We start from the raw sequence: 21374 nt of genomic DNA on the forward strand, positions 1-21374 counted from the left end.
TGCATATGAGCTTTCAATAACATACTAGGATTTATTTGTACTACACAATTTGTGTTGGTAGCAGAAATAAAATGCCATGTAGAGACCCAGTTGTGGCATCTGAGCTGACAAGTTCTATTTGTGGGATGCATGTTTATATCAGGTAGGAATAACGTGTAGCACGGGTGAAACGCGATCCATGCTGTGCACTGCTGCGCTTTGGCTTGACATTGTTAGTTTTATCAGTTTGGAGATTGTAATGTTCTCTCCTCAATCAAAAAGATGGATGTATACAGCATATCTGATATTTACAGCCGAAAAAAAGCGAAAATCTCTACAGCAGTCATAGTTCAGTAACAATAAAGCATATTTATGAGAATTTTTATATGTTTTAAGCAAGTTATAAAAGCTGCATTTGCCAGGAAAACGTACAGCATGCAGTGAATTCTGAAATACCATTAAAATGAAAAATGAAATGTTTTTACGCGTATTATGCTACTTTTCCTTCTTTGTCCATGTGTAAACTGTAGTAGAAATGATGGCATGCCTCTCACCTTCATGCCCATAAAGATTCCAAATGAAATCCAAAGGCAATCTAAGGAAGAGTATACATTATTGTATGCGGCTAATATTCACTTCTAAGTATGACATTTTATATTTTATTATATAGGGATGGTTTATAAGCCTTATTAATAATAGATCCAGAACTTGTCAAAGAAATATAGATAACTGCTGGTTAAAGGGAACCTTTTCACTAGATTCTTGCTGCCTGAAGCATGGGCTGCCTTAATTAGAGCTTTGCCAGGGATTGCAGCCAGTTATATTTCACACTGCAATGTTTCAGAAAAAAATTAACTTGTAACACTGGCCAAGAACAGTAAGGAGAGACCTATCTGGTCTGGCATGGTCCCCCTCAGTCTTCACCTTGCGTCACTCCAGGTGATTGACAGGCCTCCCCTTTTTTGTGTACATAAAGAGAGAACCAATAGAAAAAATGGCCAGGACAGCACCATACTACTTGGGTTTCTCCCTGTAGTCCTTAGATGGATTTTCCAACTATGGCCCAAAAAGTCACACTTTTTTTTTAAAAAAGTTGCAATAATTTGCCAAATTGAGAAGCCTTCCAGAAACCTTACTCTAGGGGGTCACCAGTAAAATGCGCCAGAAAAACATGTAAACTACTCATTTCATGAATCTGTCTAAAACATCTGGATAAGCAAAGTTTGAAAGGGAAAAAATAAAAATAAAAGACAAGCTGGGTAAACAGCGAGGACTGTCTAGATCACTGAGAGGTAAGTCATACAGTCAGCGCTCCTTCTACAGCGCAGCAGGGCATCCGCTTATCCCTCTGCTCAGAATTAATATTTCTGGTGTAAGGTACACCAAAACATTTCATGAATGTCAGGCAGGCATTGCCATACCTCGTCTCTCTATAGCTCTGCCCAAGGCCAGCCAACTCTGGCATGAAAACACCAAAAAGCTCAACATTTTTGCCAACTTCCTGTTGCACAAAAATGCTACAACATTTCAACCTGTTTTACTCCACAAAACTGGTTAAAGTACTTTCATGAATCAACCCTTTTAGAGCTTTAGGTAACTTAACACAACAGTAAATTTGCGTTATTGCGGCAGTATTAAGCCTTTGCCAGCTGGTTTCCCCCCCTTTATGTGCCAGAACAGAAAGATGCTACCAAGCAGCTGTGCTCCATCTGATGGACATGGGCTGCCCAGAATCTGGGGGCAGCTTTCCCTAGTAAATGCCTCTATTTCCTCAGGTCTAGGGAGCTGAACACCCTCATATAAAATTGTTGGTGATTTTAGAATTTTTTTTTCTGCCGATGTATTCCATAATTGAAGCTGCTGGATTTCACTCTTCTAATTAAAACTAATTAACACACTGCAATATCTTCTAGTGACTAGATCATCATTAGATGTGGCGCACGTCCTTGGCTTTTTCCTATGAAGAAAAGTCATTTGTAGTCAAATGAAGAAAATCCCGCGTTACATTTTCTACCGCGTATTATTAAAGCTGTTCATAAAAGATCACTTCATTTGAGAATCGAGAAAAATGCTTCATGGCAGCAACATCTGTGATGTCTGATAACGGTAACCCTTCACGATGAGCCGTCCAGATGGAGAAGAGGGATGTCCGATGCGGAGAGCCCCTATAAGGAGTCATTCAAGCTGCTGCTATCACTCCGGACAGTGATATTAATGATCGGTGGTTCCACCAACGGTCATATAGCATGTAGTGTTTGCTTCGTTAGGGAAAGCAGCTAATGTATTATACAAACCGCCGTAGGCCAAACACATTTCTCAGGCAATATCGAGTGAAAATGAGGGGATTTTAGATCACTACACTCCTGTATGACATATATTGCTTGCAGCATGCCTGTATTTTAGTTATTTTTTTTTTCTGCAGCTCCTACATTGCTGTATCTAATGAAGAAAAAAAAAAGAAGAATTCACGGGAATGAAGGAGCGCTACCGGCCCCTAAGGCTGTGGTGTGTTTGCTAGTCAGGAAACTTTTCTTTGAAATGCATAGTACATTATGCCATGCTCAGCCAGGCATAGCAAAAGCCTTCATGCTTCCAGATCACAGCACATCCGGTGTATCAGCTTCACTCTTAAATATATTGTGGAATATTTACCGGGGTGGTAATAGTTCTCAATCCTTCGCATTTAACAAGATTACTTTTCACAAACCTCTCGTCTCCACGTCATGATGACTAGGGAAATATTGTACTAACTTCAGTAATCTGCTGTCTGACCAGCACCTATTTCTAATCTCCTTCACAGTCATTAAGATAAAAGGAAAGGATCCTCTTCATTCTCCAACTCCACTATAGTGTGATCTGCATCTCAATAAAGAATGGCCACCAGCTCTCTTCTTGTCATGGTAATGGCTGTTTACCATGTTACCATCCTGGGGACCGACCTCCAGAGTTCTCATCCTCAAAACCAATCCACCAGTAATTAGAAATCCTTAAAGGGGGTTTACCACAAACAAAATTAATTTTAAAGTTTATTTTAATCAATACATCTTGGCATAATAATAGTTTACACAATTGGACGTGTTTAAGGAAAATGTTCCTGTGCTGAGATAATCTTATCAATGTGCACCTGCTGTGTCTCACCATACAGGGACATGGTCTGATCATACCACATCTTTTGGGCAGGAGAGGAAGCAAAAGAGGATACAGACGGGACAGAATGGGATCACAGCTAATTCTTTTTGTGAGAAAAAGAATTCCCCTGCCTTTTTAAAAAAAAAATTTTCCTCAAAGAATTATTTGCAAACCAGTGCTATCCTGTCTGTATCCTCTTTTTCTTCCTCCCCTGCCCAGGAGCTGTGGTATGATCAGACCATGTTCCTGCAGGGTCTGACACAGCCATTACACAGTACACAGCAGGGGTACATTTATACGAATATCTTGGCACAGGAATATTATTTTTAAACGCATCCAATTGTCCAAGTTATTATTCCAAAATCTATTGATTTAAAATGAACTGTGTGGGCAGGGCCGGTTTTAAACAAAATGGGGCACTATGCAAAATTCAAAGTGGGGCCCCCAATCCTGAGATATTCCACCAACAACACTTTTAGACCCCCTTCACAAGTCCATATAAAACATGTACGTGTCACCAGTGTTTTCAATCAATGTGTTGTCCATGTGCCATCTGTGTTTTTCCAGTATGGATAATGGAAGTGAAATTACCAAGCTTCTCACATACTTTACTTTCCCTGTTAACCCCTTAACGACCGCCGATACGCCTTTTAACAGCAGTAGTTAAGGGTGAATTCACGGCGCTGTGGAAAAAAGTGTATAGCGCCCCCCAGAGTTGGATTTTCTCCGGGGTCTCGGCAGCCGGGGGTAGCTGAGACCCCAGAGAACATGATTCAGGTCAGTTTTTAACCGTATAACGGTGACAGCAAAAGAAAAAAAAAGTCTGTCATTTAATTTCTCTCTCCTCTGATATAATCGCACATCAGAAGAGAGAAATAGGGTCCCCGATCTCCCCCGGAACCTCCCGGTGGTCCACGTCCCGCATGCTTCCCCTCCATGGGCGTCGCCATCTTCCGGGATGAAAATGGCGGGCGCATGGGTAGTGCACCCGGTGAGATCTAGCACCCGGCAAGATTTCATTCATTCAAGGTACATTTTGATCACTGTGATCCATATCACAGTGATCAAAATAAAAAAAATAGTAAATAAACCCCCCCCCTTTATCACCCCCCTTAGTTAGGGAAAAATAATGAAATAAAAAAATTTATTTTCATTTTTCCATTAGGGTTAGAGTTTGGCTAAAGTTAGGGTTTTGGTTGGAATTACGGTTAGGGTTGGGATTAGGGTTATGGTAGTGTTGGGGTTATGGTTAGGTTTGGGGTGTGTTGGGGTTAGGGTTGTGGTTAGGGTTATGGTTAGGGTTGGGATTAGGGTTAGGGGTGTGTGTTGCTGTTAGGTTTGTGGGTAGGGTTATGGTTAGGGTTGGGATTATGGTTAGAGGTGTGTTGGGGTTAGGGTTGAGTTAGAATTGAGGGGTTTCCACTATTTAGGCACATCAGGGGGCCTCAAACGCCGCAACATGGTGCCACCATTGATTCCAACCAATTTTGCGTTCAAAAAGTCAAATGGTGCTCCCTCCCTTCCAAGCCCCGACGTGTACCCAAACAGTGGTTTACCCCAACATATGGGGCATCAGCGTACTCAGGACAAATGGCACACCAACTTTGGGGGTCTAATTTCTCCTGTTATCCTTGGGAAAATAAAAAATTGGGGGCTAAAAAAATCATTTTTGTGGAAAAGAAATGATTTTTTATTTTCACGGCTCTGCGTTATAAACTTCTGTGAAGCACTTAGGGGTTCAAAGTGCTCACCACACATCTAGATAAGCTCCTTTGGGGGGTCTAGTTTCCAAAATGGGGTCACTTGTGCGGGTTTCTACTGTTTAGGCACATCAGGGGCTCTGCAAACGCAACATGGCGTCTGATCTCAATTCCAGCCAATTCTGCATTGAAAAAGTCAAACAGCGCTCCTTCCGTTCCAAACCCTGCCGTGCGCCAAAACAGAGGTTTACCCCCACATATGAGGTATCAGGGTATTCCGGAGAAATTGCACAATAAATCTTGTGGTTCATTTTCTCTTTTTACACTTGTGAAAATAAAAAAAAATTGGGCTGATGTAATGTAGACATGTGTGAAGTGTTATTTATTAAGTATTTTGTGTGACATATCTCTAATTTATGGGCATAAAAATTAAGTTTGAAAATTGCAAAATTTTAAAAATTTTCGCCATATTTCCATTTTTTTCATAAATAAACACAAGTCATATCGAAGAAATTTTACCACTAACCTGACGTAAAATAAGTTACGAAAAAACTTCTGAGTCAGCGAGATCCATTAAAGCGTTCCAGCGTTATAACCTCATAAAGTGACAGTGGTCAGAATTGTAAAAATTGACCCTGTCATTAAGCTGCAAATTGGCTCCGTCACTAAGGGGTTAAACACGGATGGCATATGTACAGCACATGGACGGCATGTTTACACGGACCCATACACTTGTATTGGCCCTTGTCATCTGTGCTGCTGGGAAAACATGGACATGGGTGCAACACCGTACGTCAAATAGGGCACACGTCGCATCCATGAAAAACAGGATGCACAGTTGTGTGAAGGGGCCGTACAGTCAAATAATCAAAATAATTATCAGAATTGCCGTCTTTTTCTACATCCTAACTCACAAACGGCAGAATAAAAAGAGATTAAAAAAAAAGTCCTACATGTCCCCCAAACTACTCTACTAAATTCCCTCTGGCTCCGTGGCTCATAGTTCGGGGTCCCTGATGGTTATTATTCTCTTTGCAGCTGTAATATAAGGTGCAGCCACAAGATGACTGCAGCCCAGTGCAGTGACTGGCAGAGACCCCCCCCGGAGCTACAAGACCACTGCAGCCCAGTGCTGAAACTGGTGGAGACCTCCCTGGAGCCACAAGACCCCTGCAGTCCATTGCTGAGACTGGCAGAGATCCACCAGAGCATCAGTGCTGGAGTCGCCAGGGGATTTATGATTTCATGCTAATTATTTTTTACATTCTCAGAAAACCTATGTAGATAATGTTCACACGCGCCATTTTTGCTGTAGATTGATCTACAGTGTTGACAGGAAATATTCTGCTTTTACGCAGCCTTTTCACTTGCATTTTTGTGTCCCATTCATTTGAATAGGGAAAAACCGCTGCAGAAACGCTGAAAGACGACAGCAATAGATTTACAAAAAAAAAGTGTCTTGTGGCCAGTGTCCGTGTCTTTCTGCTGTGCTGGGACAGCGCAGAATTGTATAGTAGACTGCACTATTCCACACAATAGTATATTAAGCCCTGTTCACACTGCACTTCTACATTGCATCCAGTGGCTCTGCCTGAATCCCCTTGATATTGACTGATCTATTTTCTTAGGCCAGGTGCACAGGAATTCGCAGTATGTTCGCTGCGTCCAAAGCGCTGCCGTCTATTGAACAGAGGTGATTCCGCATGTGATCACTGAACTGCGCAGAATCAACTTGTCCAATACAGTGTACGGATGAAATGTATCTTGCGGAGGCTCGCGGCTCCGCAAGAGAAATAGACATGCTGTGGTCTGGAAAGCCGTGCCGCTTGTCTGTCTCCGCAGGTGAGCCGTGGGCGCCTTTTTTCCTCATATGGTGAACATGGGATTTCTTGAAATCCCATCCACTATGCTGTAACCTCTGGATGCTGCACAAGTATGCAGCGCCCGACCCGCAGCGATTATTGATCATGTGCACATAATATCCTTAGTCTGTTTGTCTTTTTTCATCTAAAAGTGTCCACTTTTCTGTGGCTGTTGGGACAGACGCTAGCAAAACCGTTGGCACTACCCTATGTAGACCGGAATGGTGCACAAGTAGGATCCCAATCCGTGAATATCGATATATATAAACTCGGCACACACCCAAAATGATAATGTTGCAGAACGGTGATTTTAGTAGATAGCAGTACATACATACAACGTTTCGGTCTAGGACCTTCTTCAATGTACTGAAAAATTAAACAAACATAACGAAATAAAAGAAAGTATTTACAATAAATTCCATGGGTTTCTTTACAAAGAAAAAAATTACATAATATGCTGAGACATCGGTCACATTATGGCACAAAATGTACTAGAATGCTAGGGACACAATCATGGAGACAAGGAACAACAAATAGAGGAGAGGCACATACCATTAGAATGTACTGTGAGCTCTTAGTGATTGGGCTTTAAAGGAAAACCTAAACAAAGGGGAATGGAGCTGATGAAGCAACCATCCATATTAAGTGAAAGTGAACCCAGTGGCACCAAAAGTCTGACATACCAGTACTGCAGGGAGGTAACTATAGCCGTCCTATTGTAGGAAAAGAAAGAGCACTGAGTGATTGCTTGGAAGGTGCTGTCCACACAGACTGGTTGTGTGGACAAAGAGAACGATCTTACCGTGCTATTTTGTGGCGTGTGGACGCGGTATCCGCCGCGGATCCTATGGCGCTAAGGTATGGAAGAGGTGGCGGTGTTATATAGCCCAGGTAGAGTGCTGTTTATCCTATCAAGCGCGCGCCACCGGAAGTGGGTGGGCGTGTGTATGACTGACGTCATCCGGCGCATCAAGCGCTGAGAGAAGACGTGAGTGGGGGCGTGTCAGAACTAGGCCCCGGAAGTATGTCACATCCTGGCAGGCTGGAACACTACAAAGTGAGGAGGGATATGTTACCATGGTGACAGTAGCAGCGTTACTAACAGGAGTGCCAAAAGGGGAAACGGTTGTTCAGTGATTGGTGGTGAAGATTCAACAAAAGTTCACAGTTGTGGGTTCTGTAATTGAAATAAAACATAATTAGTCCAAGCAAAATGGAATATCGTAATAAAATAAAGAACGAGAGAAATCAGAATTATATGGCATAACAACAGTAATGATATGTTACGTCAAGATCATTAGTATAAGATTACATCATAACATTAGGAACGGAGGAAAGCCTGTACATCATAATCTTTGTTTAACCCTTTGGGGTGCCAGGGTATTAAGCTCATGAATCCAATAGGCCTCCCTTCTTTTTAAGATATTAATACGGTTACCTCCCCTACGTGGCAGATGGATTTGCTCTATTACTTGGAACTTGAGTTGGGCAATAGTGACTGGCAGTGATAAAATGGAAGGGGATCGGAAGAAGCATATTCTTGCACCTAATAGTAGACTTGTGCTTCGATATTCGATCCCTAATATGCTGTGTAGTTTCCCCTACATACAAAAGGCCGCAGGGGCACTTAATGAGATATATTACGAATGAGCTATCGCAAGTGTAGTATTCACGGATATTATATTTTTTGCCCATGTGGGGGTGGTAAAAGATGTTACCTTTCTGTACATTATTACACTGCATACATTGTAGGCAAGGGAAGGTACCGAATTTAGGATTAGAAAGAAAACGTTGGTGTTTAGGGGGACTAGGAGAGCCAATGTCAGCTTTAATTAGGATGTCGCGCACATTACGTGGTCTCCTAAAGCAAGGTAGGAAAGGTTCCCTAAATGCCTCTACCTGTGGGTGGGCTGTTGTTAAAAGATGCCAATGACGCCTAATACTAGAATGTATATGGTAGGCAAATGGATGGTGGTCATGAACAAAAGCAATGCGATTAGTGGCCTTTGGTTTAGAGGGGGAGGAAAGATCCAGATTATTCAAAGTGTCTATGGGGTAACCCCTCTCGAGAAATTTTGTACGCATTTCTTCCATGCGTATTTTCTGAGTCTCTGTATCGGACACTACTCTTTGAACCCTTTTGAGCTGTGACTTGGGAATCGCATTTTTCATTTTAGTTGGGTGGAAGCTCGTATAATGAAGCAAACTATTGCGATCAGTGGGTTTCCTATAGAGGTCAGTAGTTAGATGGCCTGACTCATCTTTAATGACAAGTGTGTCTAAGAAGTTAATCTGTTTGAGGTGATGTGTCATAGTAAAGCTTAAACCTGGCCAGGATGTTTGTAACATGGAGAAGAAAGAGTGTAGTGTTTCTAATGATCCTCCCCAGATACAGAAGATATCGTCGATGTACCTCCTCCACACTATAGCGTGAGTGCGGAAGAGGTCATCATGATAAATGATGCAATCCTCAAGGTGAGTTGTTGGGACAGACGGACACGTAAAAAAATCACGCGGAATTCATTTGACCTCCATTCCTGTCATTGCAATCTATGGTTACGGGTGCAGTAAAGACAGTGTGAACAGGCCCTAATGTAAAACACAGGCATTAGACATAAACTGCTGATCCCTATTATGGCGACACTACAATTACAGAACTATATTTTCTCTTCCCCATGACAGCACCGCACATGAGAGAAGGTATCCGCCCCCAGGAAACAGGAAACCTGTAGCAGAGACATAAGAAGGGGGCGGCACCTCTCCTCTCAGTTTGGTTTCCTGTTTCCTGCAGGTGGATGCCTGGGGCAGAGCGGTACCTTTGGAGGGATCCCCCTCTGAGATGATCCGTTCGGGAGGCCGAGGTCCGGGGGGAGAGAGCGGCAGGGGGCGCGGTCGCGCGCACGCGCCTGTCAGCCCAGCTTGAGGGCGCTGCAAACGATGTCCTCCTCCTGTGATTCCCCGGCGGCCGCTCCAGTGGGAGGCAGGGCCGGGGGAGGCGTGGCCACCATGACGCTGGCGCTGATTGAGTGGCGACGGCTTCCGGGGTCGCACCGGAATTGACGTCGCACGCCGGGGGAGCGGTTTACTGGGCACTTCCGGGCGGGAGCAGTCCCAGAAGCGCGCACCGCTCCTCCATAAGAAGGGAGATGCGGCAGACGCCACTAGTCCCAGAGAGGCTGCACACAAGCTCCACTGTATAGAGCCAGGCCAGCAGCAGGACGGATGGATCCTGAAGTCGGGGGGGCCAGGTGAGTGCCTTTGTAAGGCAGCGCTATAAATTAACAATGGCCCTGTGTATGTTTTCTGTAGGGAAAGGCCACGTCTAAACAAAAGAACAAAGAATGTGCGTTATGTAGAAAAGCCCTAGCTAAAACGTATGAGAAGCGACTCTGTCGCTCGTGCATTAAAAAGACAGTGGCCGAAGAGTCACCGTCCCTGCTCCAAAGCATTAAAGCTATGATCCGGGAGCAAGTAAAATCGGCGGTGAAAGATGAGAGCAGACCACACGTAGCACTGATAAAACACCTGCCTCACCCCTGCCCCCACTGCCTCCCACAGAGATAACTACTGATATAGAGTCTGAGGAAGAGCAAGGGGAGATAGAGGCCTCGGACTCGGACCTGGACTCCTCGGACGAGGAAAAGGGTCGTCCGTATTTCCTATCTGAAGACATTGGGAAATTGCTAAAGCTTGTAAGGTCCACAATGGGACTTCAGACGCCAAAAGAGCCGAAATCAATTCAAGATGCTATGTTTAGCAATCTTGAGGGGAAAAAACAAAGGGTTTTTCCCTTCCATGATGTCCTGTTAAATTTAATCAGGAGAGAGTGGGGAAAACCCAACAAAAAAAAAAAAAATGTCCATACCGCAGGCGCTCAAACGTAAATACCCGTTTGATGAGGTGGTATGCGATAAATGGGAAAAAGCTCCCAGACTAGATGCCGCCATTGCTAGTACATCCAGAGGAATAGCATTGCCATTTGAAGACATGGGCGCCCTAAAAGATCCCCTCGACAAGAAAGCAGACGCTTTTCTAAAAGCTGCTTGGGAAGCATCAGCTTGGTCGTTTAAACCAGGCGTGGCTGCCACTTGCACAGCACGTGCTATGGTCAAGTGGTTAGATGAATTAAGTGACCAAATTAAGAATAAACGCCCAAGGGACTGCTGGAGGCAATACCTTTCCTACAGAAGGCAGCGGAATTCCTGGCTGACGCCGCAGTAGATTCCGTCCGAGGTGCCGCCCGTGCATGCACCCTTTCAAATTGAGGCCGCAGAGCACTTTGGTTAAAAAACTGGTCGGCAGATTTCCAGTCAAAGGTTAAATTCTGTGCCGTCCCCTGTGATGGTCAATACTTATTTGGAAAAGCACTGGACGAAATTTTAGAAAAAGCGTCAGATAAGAAAAAACGGTTTCCAACCCCCTTCCCTAGGCGTCGGTGGACTGAGGCTCACTCGTCCTTTCGTGGAACAGGGAATAGAGGGAGCCGAGGGCGGCCAGACGATAGAACCACGCGGGGTAGGCCCTGGAGGGGAAGAAAGGAGAGAGGTTTCCTCTTTAGTAGAACCACCCCGAGACCCGATACCAAGCAATGATGCCAGGGCGGTTGGGGGAAGGCTTCGATTCTTTGTCCATCAGTGATTGCCCACCTCAAAGTGGGTAACCGACCTGTTGGCCGAGGGCCTACGACTAAGTTTTCTAACCCTTCCTCCTCAAAGACTAAAAGTGACCCGGGTAGCCAAGAAGAATCAGGCTACATTAGAAAAGGAGATCCAGCTCCTCATTCAAAAAGAGGTACTTATAAAAGTACCATGTCATCAAAAAGGGAAAGGGTTTTACAGTACTCTGTTCCTCACGCCAGAACCAGATGGGTCACTAAGAACAATATTCAATCTCAAAGCCCTGAACCAATATATCAGAACAGAAAAATTCAAAATGGAGACCTTGGGGTCAGCAGTAAAATTGCTCGACCCAGGTTGCTACATGGCAGTAATAGATCTTACCGATGCATATTACCATGTCCCAATATGGGGAGAACACCAACAATATCTGAGACTGGTAGTAGAGATTGCTCAAATCCCCACTCATCTACAGTACCAGTGCCTACCCTTCGGGGTATCAGTAGCCCCTCGTATATTTACAAAAATCATCAGGGAAGTAGCATCCTTTATAAGAAGGGAAAATATCCTGTTAGTACCTTATCTAGACGATTTCCTGGTTATAGCGAACGACAGGAAAAATTGCGAAGATGCAGTTACAAGGGTCCTGGAGATATTAACCAGATTAGGCTGGATGATCAATCTGAAAAAAAAAAAAAAAAAAAAAAAAAATCCAAATTAACTCCAGTGCAGTCACAAGAATTCCTTGGAATTCAGTTGGACTCATTAAAACAGCAGTGCATTCTTCCAGGAAAGAAAATTGGGGCTATCCAGAGGAAAACAAAAATAAATACAACGGATACAATCCGGTCGAGCCATACCAGTAAGAGAGGCAATGTCGCTCCTGGGCACGTTAACAGCAACAATTCCAGCGGTCCGGTGGGCACATGGCCATACGAGAGAACTACAGTGGCAGATCCTATCCGAGCAGGAGAAGAGTTCTTCCAATTTAGATCGGGAGATTATCCTCTCCCCTCAAGTGCAGGAGTCCCTAAAATGGTGGCTGAACACCGAAAACTTAAACAGAGCAGTGCCCTGGACTACTAAGAACTCGGTGGTATTAACCACGGACGCAAGCCGAGTGGTTGGGGGGCACACATAGGGAAACGAACCCTACAGGGCCAGTGGGAACCCGGAATGAGGGATGCATCCTCAAATCTAAAAGAACTGGCGGCTGTAAGGCGAGCCCTTCCCCTAGTAAAGCAAGAAGTACAAGGGAGACATGTCACCGTATTATCCGACAACAACACGGTCATAGCATACATAAACAGACAAGGGGGTACATGGTCGGCAACCCTTATGGCAGAGGCCAGGGAATTATTCGCTTGGGCAGAAAACAATATTCTATCCTTATCAGGTACACATTTAAAGGGGGCAGACAATTATCTGGCCGATTATTTAAGCCGTCATGTACTACACCAGGGAGAATGGTCCCTAAGTCAAAAAATATTTGGGGAAATCTGCGCTGCCTGGGGCACACCAGAAGTAGACTTGTTTGCCACCAGGAAAAATTGGAAAGTGGACAGGTTCTACTCCCTAAATTCAAGAGAGCGGCCAGAAGGGGTGGATTCGCTACTACACCGGTGGAAATTTCGCCTGGCCTATGCGTTCCCTTCGTTGGCATTGATTCCAGTAGTCTTAAAAAAGATCTAGCAGGAGAAAGCTCGAATAATCCTGATTGCACCCTTCTGGCCGAAAAGGGCATGGTTCACATGGCTCAGACGCATGTCTGTCTCGGACCCATGGATCCTCCCAGATACCCCGATCTGCTATACCAGGGCCCAGTGAAACACCCCAGGGTTCACGGGCTGCACCTCACTGCGTGGAACTTGAGAGGGGACTCCTTCTAGCAAAAGGGTTCTCAGTCCCGTTAGTAACCACCCTGCTCGCTAGCAGAAAAGAGGTAACTTCACGAAAATTTGGGAAAAATTCTTGCACTTCACGGGCCGACAATTGACTAGAACAGCCCAGAAAATACCAATAAGAGATCCTAGAGTTCCTCCAGAAAGGACTGGGAAAAAGTGTCCACAAGCACCTTAAAAGTGCAGGTATCGGCCCTGGGTGCATTGTTTGATCAAAAACTGGCAGATCACCCATGGATCTATAGATTCATCCAGGCCCACAAAATTAACATCTAAGGTAGCTCCCTGGATCTAAATTTAGTATTAAGGGCACTCCATTTGAACCTATTGCTTCCATCTCCATAAAGACGCTAACGCTAAAAACAGTACTCCTGGTGGCCCTAAGCTCAGCTCGTCGTGACTGCGAGCTGCAGGCGATATCTGTAAATCCACCATATACCACCTTTTTTGGATGATAGAGTGATTATAAAAACTGATCCAGCCTTCCGACCGAAGGTAAATTCCACAGGGAGCAGGAGATAATTTTGCCCTTGTTTTGTCCGAACCCCAAATCCCAGGGAGAGAAAACCTTCCATTGTTTAGATGTCAGATGTTGCCTGCTTCAATATATAGAAGGCTCAAAATCATGGCGACAGTCTTCAGCCCTTTTTGTCTCCTTTCAGGGGACAAACAGGGGTAAAAAAGCTTCAAAGTCAACGACTGCACGATGGCGCTTCGTATGGGTATTACACTAGCTTACTCTTCTTCGGATCTATCTCCCCCACTGGGTGTAACGGCTCACTCTACGAGAGCCATAGCCACGTCATGGGCTGAAAGGGCAAATGCTTCAGTTGAGCAGATCTGTAAAGCAGCAGTATGGTCCTCACCATCCACTTTCTTCCGACACTATAGACTAGACCTAGGGCCCTCAAATCTGGCCTTTGGGAGAAAAGGGTTGTCTGCTGTTGTCCCATCCTAGGAGTCTATTCTATCTTTCCTCTCATGTGCGGTGCTGTCATGGGGAAGGGAAAAAATGATAATTACTTACCGGTAATTTGATTTTCCAGAGCCATGACAGCACCGCATTGTTCCCGCCCTATCTTGGTGATGGTTGTGTGGTGCACCAGAGGAGTTAAAATTATATCTGGATGTGTAAATATATGTATATAGATATGTATATAAAGGGAAAAGAAGGTGAATATTAGTAATGCTGTTATATAACGTATGTAAACTAATAAGGCGATTACCTTGCATACTCTGAAACAAACTGAGGGGAGAGGTGCCGCCCCCTTCTTATGTCTCTGCTACACGTTTCCTGTTTCCTGGGGGCGGATACCTTCTCTCATGTGCGGTGCTGTCATGGCTCTGGAAAATCAAATTACCGGTAAGTAATTATCATTTATTCAGCACATATACACTATACATGTACACACGTTATATATACTTGCACTATATACTGTATATACGGTATACAGACACATAGTGTACAAGCACATAAAGTGTAAACACACATTCAGTTTACATTATGCTCACATACATATACAATTTATACATACAGTATATTTACACAATATACTGCACACATATATAATAAACAGACATACATATATACTGTATCTACATGCATATATTTATACTCACAAATGCACCAGATATACACAATCATACTATATACTGTATATATGCACACATACTATATACACATACACACTGTATACTGCACATGTACACACAGAGATATATATATATATATATATATATATATATAATTATATTATATGTACACTTACCAGGTCCTGCTGATTCACTTGAGCAGGTTTCAGGACAGTGGTGTAGGAGCAGCCATGATGAGGAGGAGAGGACACACACAGGGCTGCAGGCATCTTCCTGCCCCAACTCTGCTGTGCTGTGAGAATGCCCTTCCCCCTCACTCTCAACTTCTAAGGCCTCTTTCACACTTCCGTTTTTTACAATCAGTCACAATCCGCCAGGTTTTGAAAAAAACGGATCCTCAATTTTCTTTTGAGGATTCGTTTTTTTCCCCATTGACTTGCATTAATGGCGGATTGTGACGGATTGCTGTCCGTTGCATCCGTTTTTTTTGAGGATCCGCCAAAAGTTGCTGTCCGTCACCATCCTCAAAGATTTCAAAACGGAGCTTGCAACGTTTTTTTCGCTGGCGGATCCTCCAGACACCGATTTAACCCGAATATCAATCTCTCTCTCTCTCTCTCTCTCTCTCTCTCTCTCTCTCTCCCAGCAGTTCCTTTATTTCCTCATTTTCAGGATCCGTCTAAAAACGGATCCTGTGACATCCGTTCACATCAGTTGACAACAGATCCGCTTAAATGCCTTTTTGGCGGATTATAACTGATGCAAAAAAACTGAAGTGTGAAAGAGGCCTAACCTGACTCTGCAGGAGGAGAGAGGGGGGGGATGGAGGGGAGTTTGGGAGATGCACATTCTGGGACTACAGAGGATGCACAGCATTATTCACTGTGTCTGTGCACTTCATAAAAGGGGCTGCAGATGCAGGGGCCCTCTTTGTGGGTGGGGGTCCTAGGCAGCTGCCTTGTCTGCCTGCCCCAAACGCTGGACCCTGCTTGTGGGAAAAGCCCTTTACGTTTCTTGACTAGTTTTTAAAAATGTTATTGCCCTGTTTCTATTTTCCGCCATACCTCTGTCTTTGTAGAGCTCCTTGTTAAGCATGTTGGTTGTCACTCATGGTTTACAGTTTCTTCAGTTGGATAAATGTACCTTTTCAGAATAAAAGACAGTCGGGGCGAGTTGTAATAGTGAGAGCTCTTTTCGACGCAGATTTCTAAGATCTAATACATTTTAGTAGTTGTCCTTCAGTGAGGAAAATTTGTTATAATTTTTTCTTAAATTGCATGTATTTGGGAATAAAAATAATTTTTCAAATTAGGTTTCTTTAAAAAAAATGTTGCAGTTTGGTTTTTACAGGCTTGTGACACATTTAACTTTGATGTGGTCTGTGGTTGTAAATCAGTTGAGAGGAGCTAAGAAAAACACAGAAACTCCCCATTAAACCATCATATCGAGCTTACTGATAGATTCTTAATTGTGTATCTGTTAGCCAACACCAAGAGTGAAACCTAGACAAAAAGCTGTAATGGAAAGATTTGCGTTCTATTCTAGTTTTGATTTACAAGTACCGACACAAATATTCCGCAAAGAAAATGGCCTTGCATCATTGGCCCCCCTTCTTCTATCCTGTTTGAGGTCAGGAATGTTATTGAGCCCATACAAGATCCCCTTATGTGGCAGAATGTGAGACACTAAGAAACCTCTGTACGTAGGTGGACATGCTGTTTTTCCTGGCAAATTCATTTTTTTGCTACACGTTTAGAAAGTTGTGTTGGTTTGAACGTGATGGAGTCATACATTTTTAAAATCTCTATATTCTTGTACCTTTTGCAGTCACTGTATTACATAATAAGGGACAGATGATGAAGCAGTTTGCTCTCACTCTGCTAATTAAACTAAACTAATTAACGCTAACCGTGCTTTCTGGTGACCACATTATCATTAGATCAGTGCCACACATCCTTGGCTTTAGCAAAATGTAGCCCATAAAGAAAGAAGTAATTTTCCTACTGTCATTAACACAAAAGGCATGTTTCATAAAACAGGTCTCTTAAAGACTGGATCAGTTCATCTCAAAATCATCGTGACCTCAAAAGATGGTTTGTTCAATAATGCATTGAACAGATGTTCTGTAAGCTAGGTGTAGGTTTCCAGCCTCCTGATGCATACAGCCTTGAGGAAGCTTTGGGAATAAAGTAATCTTCTTTCTCATTTTGTGATTTGGTTGTACATCCAGTAAATTATAATGTAGTCCCATGATTCTGGACACCACAGGGAATGGATTATCACTCGACAAACTGGTTGGAAGTTGTGCTGAGACATTAAGGATTAGAAACTAAGATGAAAATCCATAAATTGTACATATATACTATAGCTGGGGCACAACTGATTGTGGACATGTTGGTTAGAAAGGAGCTTTGAAGAATAAGAATCAAGAAATATTGGGTGCGATGAAAGCGTTGTGATATTGTATGTTAGGGAAGGAGCTCTGAAGACCCTTCAGCATTGATGGGGTCTTCTAGTGATGTAATTTATGCTTGCTACAATCTAGTAAGAATAAACATACTTATCTGCAATATTTTACGATTATCATAGAATTATAGAATGTGAAGTTGAAAGGGACCTCAATGGTCATCGTGTCCAACCACCTGCTCAATGCTGGAGTCGCTAAACCATCTCTGATGGATGTCTATCCAGCCTCTGAAGACTTCCATTGAGGGAGAACTCACCACCTCTCATGGCAGCCTGTTACTCATTGATAACCCTCACTGTCAAAAAGTTTTTTTCTAATCTGTATCTTCTCTGTTTCAGTTTCATTCTATTCTCATGTTTCCATGTGCAAATGAGAATAAGGATGATCCCTCTACATTGTGACATCACATCAGATATTTGTAGACAGCTATTAAGTCTCCTCTTAGCCTTTTTTTTTTGCAAGCTAAATATGCCCAGATCCTTTAACTGTTCCTCGTAGGACATACTCTGCAGTCCGCTCACAAACCTGGTAGCTCTTCTCTGAACTTGCTCCAGTTTGTCAATATCTTTTTTTAAAATGTGGTGCCCAGAACTGGACCCAGTATTCCAAATGAGTCCTGACCAAGAAGGAGTAGAAGGGATAATTACTTCACGTGATCTAGCCTCTATGCTTCTCTTAATACGTCCTAGAACTGTGTTTGCTTTTTTTTTTGCTGCAGCATCACACTGTTGACTAATGTGCAGTCTGTAATCTGTTACATGTTTTTCTGTCTGTTTTCAAAATAATTCACAAAAATTCCCAAATATTTTCTCTTTATAAAATAGAAGTAGTTTTGGTGGCCCCAGAAACAGTACAACTCCCATTCTTGTCTGTGGATTGTGTCAGGAACAAGTGAACAAGGTTAAACTGCAATACCAGATTTGGCCACACAAGAGAAAGGCCCTACTTTTAGTGTGGCAAAAGCTTACCCTCTACCATGATGCCTTACTCTTCAGATGTGTATTTTCTCTTTTTTTTCCCTCCTAGAAACAGCATCACTATCACTTTTTTGTATGATTTTGCTTGAAAATGTAATATTTAATAATTATTTAATAAAGGATGACCTTGTTCTGTTTCAGGTCTACTGCTATTCTTTAGAGGGTTCGTCAATTATCTCAAAGTACGGAACATGTCGGAAAGTATGGCGGCGACTCATAGAACAAGATTTTTTTTCTTGTACTAAAGGTAAGTACTTAATCTGTAGCTAAATGATCCTAAGAATCTGTTTCTACTCTTAGAATGGGAAGATCATTCTCCTAATGATTTCATCAGTAAAGGATGTAAAATTTCAAATCGCGAACTTTGTAAATGCATCTCCGGTAGCTGGCTGCTAAAATGTGTTTGATCCTCCATTTATGTGAAATATGGGCAATATTTTCTTTCCAGTTATTCTTTCACAGATTTTGTTTTAAATGATCCTTGAAGTGTAAATTAATGGACATGCGTTAAGTGCCATAAAATGTTTAATGTACTAGGCCACCAGAATTGCTTTCACATCTATACATCAGGAACATGGCACGTTACAACGTGCGTCTTCCTTGCCCTGAAGTGAAAGCCGCTTGCTGCTTTGTATGCTAATCCACTGCCTAATCATTAGAGATTTCCACTGCACTTTATACCTTATAAAACCCTCTGATTAGTATGTGCTCGGTGATGAACATGTACAGCTAAATGAATTGTGCATTTTCTGTATTTTTTTTTTTTAATTCCTTAGAGCGTTGAATATTTATACACACTAATGACGTATATTAAACTTCCAGAAACATAAGGACATGTTGATTTAATATAAAGGACGTCTTGTAACCTTCACAAAAATATTCTGCATAAAATTCATACCAAGACACAGCATATTACCTAGAAGTGATGTTCTTTGCTGTATAGTACCAGATTCTGCTAATGATCTTTCTGAGGGTTATGTATAAGAACCAATGTAATTGGGCATATGGCATCTAACCTCTGTTGACTTTATTCAGAAGCGCTCCTGGGGCTTGTAGATCTTCTGAGCCTCATCCCAGGCCAAGGGCTTCTCTTAGCCAACTTAATGCTCTGCACTGATGAGGGACAAGAACCCCACAATAGATGGCTATACATGGGTCTCTGACTTGGCTAAAGACCTCCTTACACATTAGACTAATGTCAGCTCGACCCACCGATATCGATGGGTTTGCCTGACAGTCTGATGTTTATGTGGGGGTGCCGGCTAACTGCCTATCGTATTGTTATTCTAGAGATAATTCGCCAGCTGACATCACTTTCATACCCAACACTGAAGCACTCTGCCAAACTATCTCTCCTGTGTATGTGAGAGTTGTAACAATTGTTCATCTGACTGCCATCCAATGTGTATGGCCAGCTTTATATCCCTTGTCTGAAATGGTGAAAACTTATGAAAAGCTATCTGTGATGGTTAACCCTTGCAAGAAAGTTTCTTCTAGAGAGACTTAATTTGCATCTTTGTACTTGGTGGGTTATTGTAATGAATGCTTGTAAATATTCAACTCAATGTTAAGATTCCTGTTAAAAAAATTTTATAAAAATTTTCTACCATTATTTTCTTTTTTTTTTCCCCTGACATACAAGCCCCAGCACCTTATATCATGCAGACTGTAGTCCAAAGAACTCTCACTGTTCCCCATAAGCCACAACACAAAAAAAACAGGTTGGTAGGCTGGAAATGAACGGTCACTTGAAGGTGTAGAAGTGGACAAACATAATACCATATTTGCACATTAAGAATTTAATTAATTTTTAAAGGGGTTGTTCCACAATAGCAACTTATAATGCGGATAGGTTCTAAGTGATAAGTTACTTAGTTCAGTAGTTTCCATTACTAGGACTTTCACTGATCTTGAGAACAGGGGTATCTGGCACCCTGGTTTCAATGGACCAGTTGTAGAACACGTGCACTGCTACTTCATTTACAGTCTTTGGGACTGATGGAGAGAGCCAAAGAACAATACTGCAAAGAAGCTGGGGAAGGAGGGTTAGGGTTGTCCCACAATTATGAAATCTGCATTTAAATACTCATCAAACTGTCCATTGGGCTTTAATGCCTTAATCTATTGATCAGAAAAAGATAGCCTGTGAAAAAATGAGTACGTTCATTCTTCTTGAAGACTCCATGCAACAGAAATCCAATTGTCAGTCTTGGATTACTAATGCGGATCCTCTTATACATTTGTATAGGATTTGCTGTGAGCAAATCTAGAGTATATGATAAAAGCCAAATTATGATGACTAGTCAGCTTGGTCAAAGAACCTCCAAAGCAGTAGGTGTATCGAGGTGTTACCAATATGCTGTGGTTAGTATCTGCTGAAAGTTGAAATTACTACCAGCGCCCTGGCCACAAGGTAATGGACACCCAAGACTCTTTGATGTTTCTCGGCAGGCAAAGGCTTGTTTGTCTTGTCTGGTCTGATCCCACAGAAGCACCATTGTAGCCAGAATTGGTGAAAAACCTAATGCTGGCTATGATAGAGAAGCGTTGCAGGACAAAAGTGGCATTCTATGGGAAAAGTCCTGCTGGGAAACCATGATACAAAATATCTGATGCTAAGGTCTTGGTGCCAGAAAGCACAGGATACCTTCACAGGCCTTGTGGAGTTCATACCCGCCTGAAAGTCACTTGTAGTATCACAGCAGCCTACCTGAAGGAAACCCACTTGTGGTAACCCATAAAGGCTGCCCAGACTTGTAATATAAGGATAAATGGAAGTCATACTACAGTTAATCTTATGGTCAACAGTAGACAGTCTTCAGCTCCGAAGTCAAAGGTTGCCACTTGTCCAAAGTCGCTGTTAATATCAGGTCTGCAGTTTTATTAATGCTAATGACCAATGGAACAGATGGCATGCTGAACAGATTTTTGTTAAAATTGTTCTTTGCCTACACTTCTATTTAGAAAAATGAGATTAATTATGGTGTAACTTGACTGCTGCAAAGCAGCTTTTCTCTTTCTTTCAGTCAGCACAACTCGAGTCTAGTTTTGAAATATGTCACATCTGACAGTCGAGTTATTACTGATACACAGCCCCACAACCACAGTCTTCTCAATGGTGACTAAGGTTTGCATGTTTCTACCATCCAG

General features: G+C 42.7%; 1 protein-coding gene across 4 annotated transcripts in view; it reads left to right on the forward strand.

The window, feature by feature from the left end:
• The window catches only part of NDFIP2 (Nedd4 family interacting protein 2), a 154881-nt gene that overhangs the window by 122332 nt on the left and 11175 nt on the right, over window positions 1-21374 (forward strand). For all 4 annotated transcript variants that reach the window (XM_073580439.1, XM_073580441.1, XM_073580440.1 and 1 more), the window contains one exon: window positions 18366-18471. In XM_073580439.1, the coding sequence (XP_073436540.1) occupies window positions 18366-18471 (106 nt within the window). The remainder of the gene's footprint in view (window positions 1-18365; window positions 18472-21374) is intronic.

The sequence above is a fragment of the Dendrobates tinctorius genome, unplaced genomic scaffold, assembly GCF_039654945.1.
Source record: "Dendrobates tinctorius isolate UK_male_01 unplaced genomic scaffold, ASM3965494v1 ptg000064l, whole genome shotgun sequence".
In the NCBI taxonomy this organism is placed as follows: domain Eukaryota; kingdom Metazoa; phylum Chordata; class Amphibia; order Anura; family Dendrobatidae; genus Dendrobates; species Dendrobates tinctorius.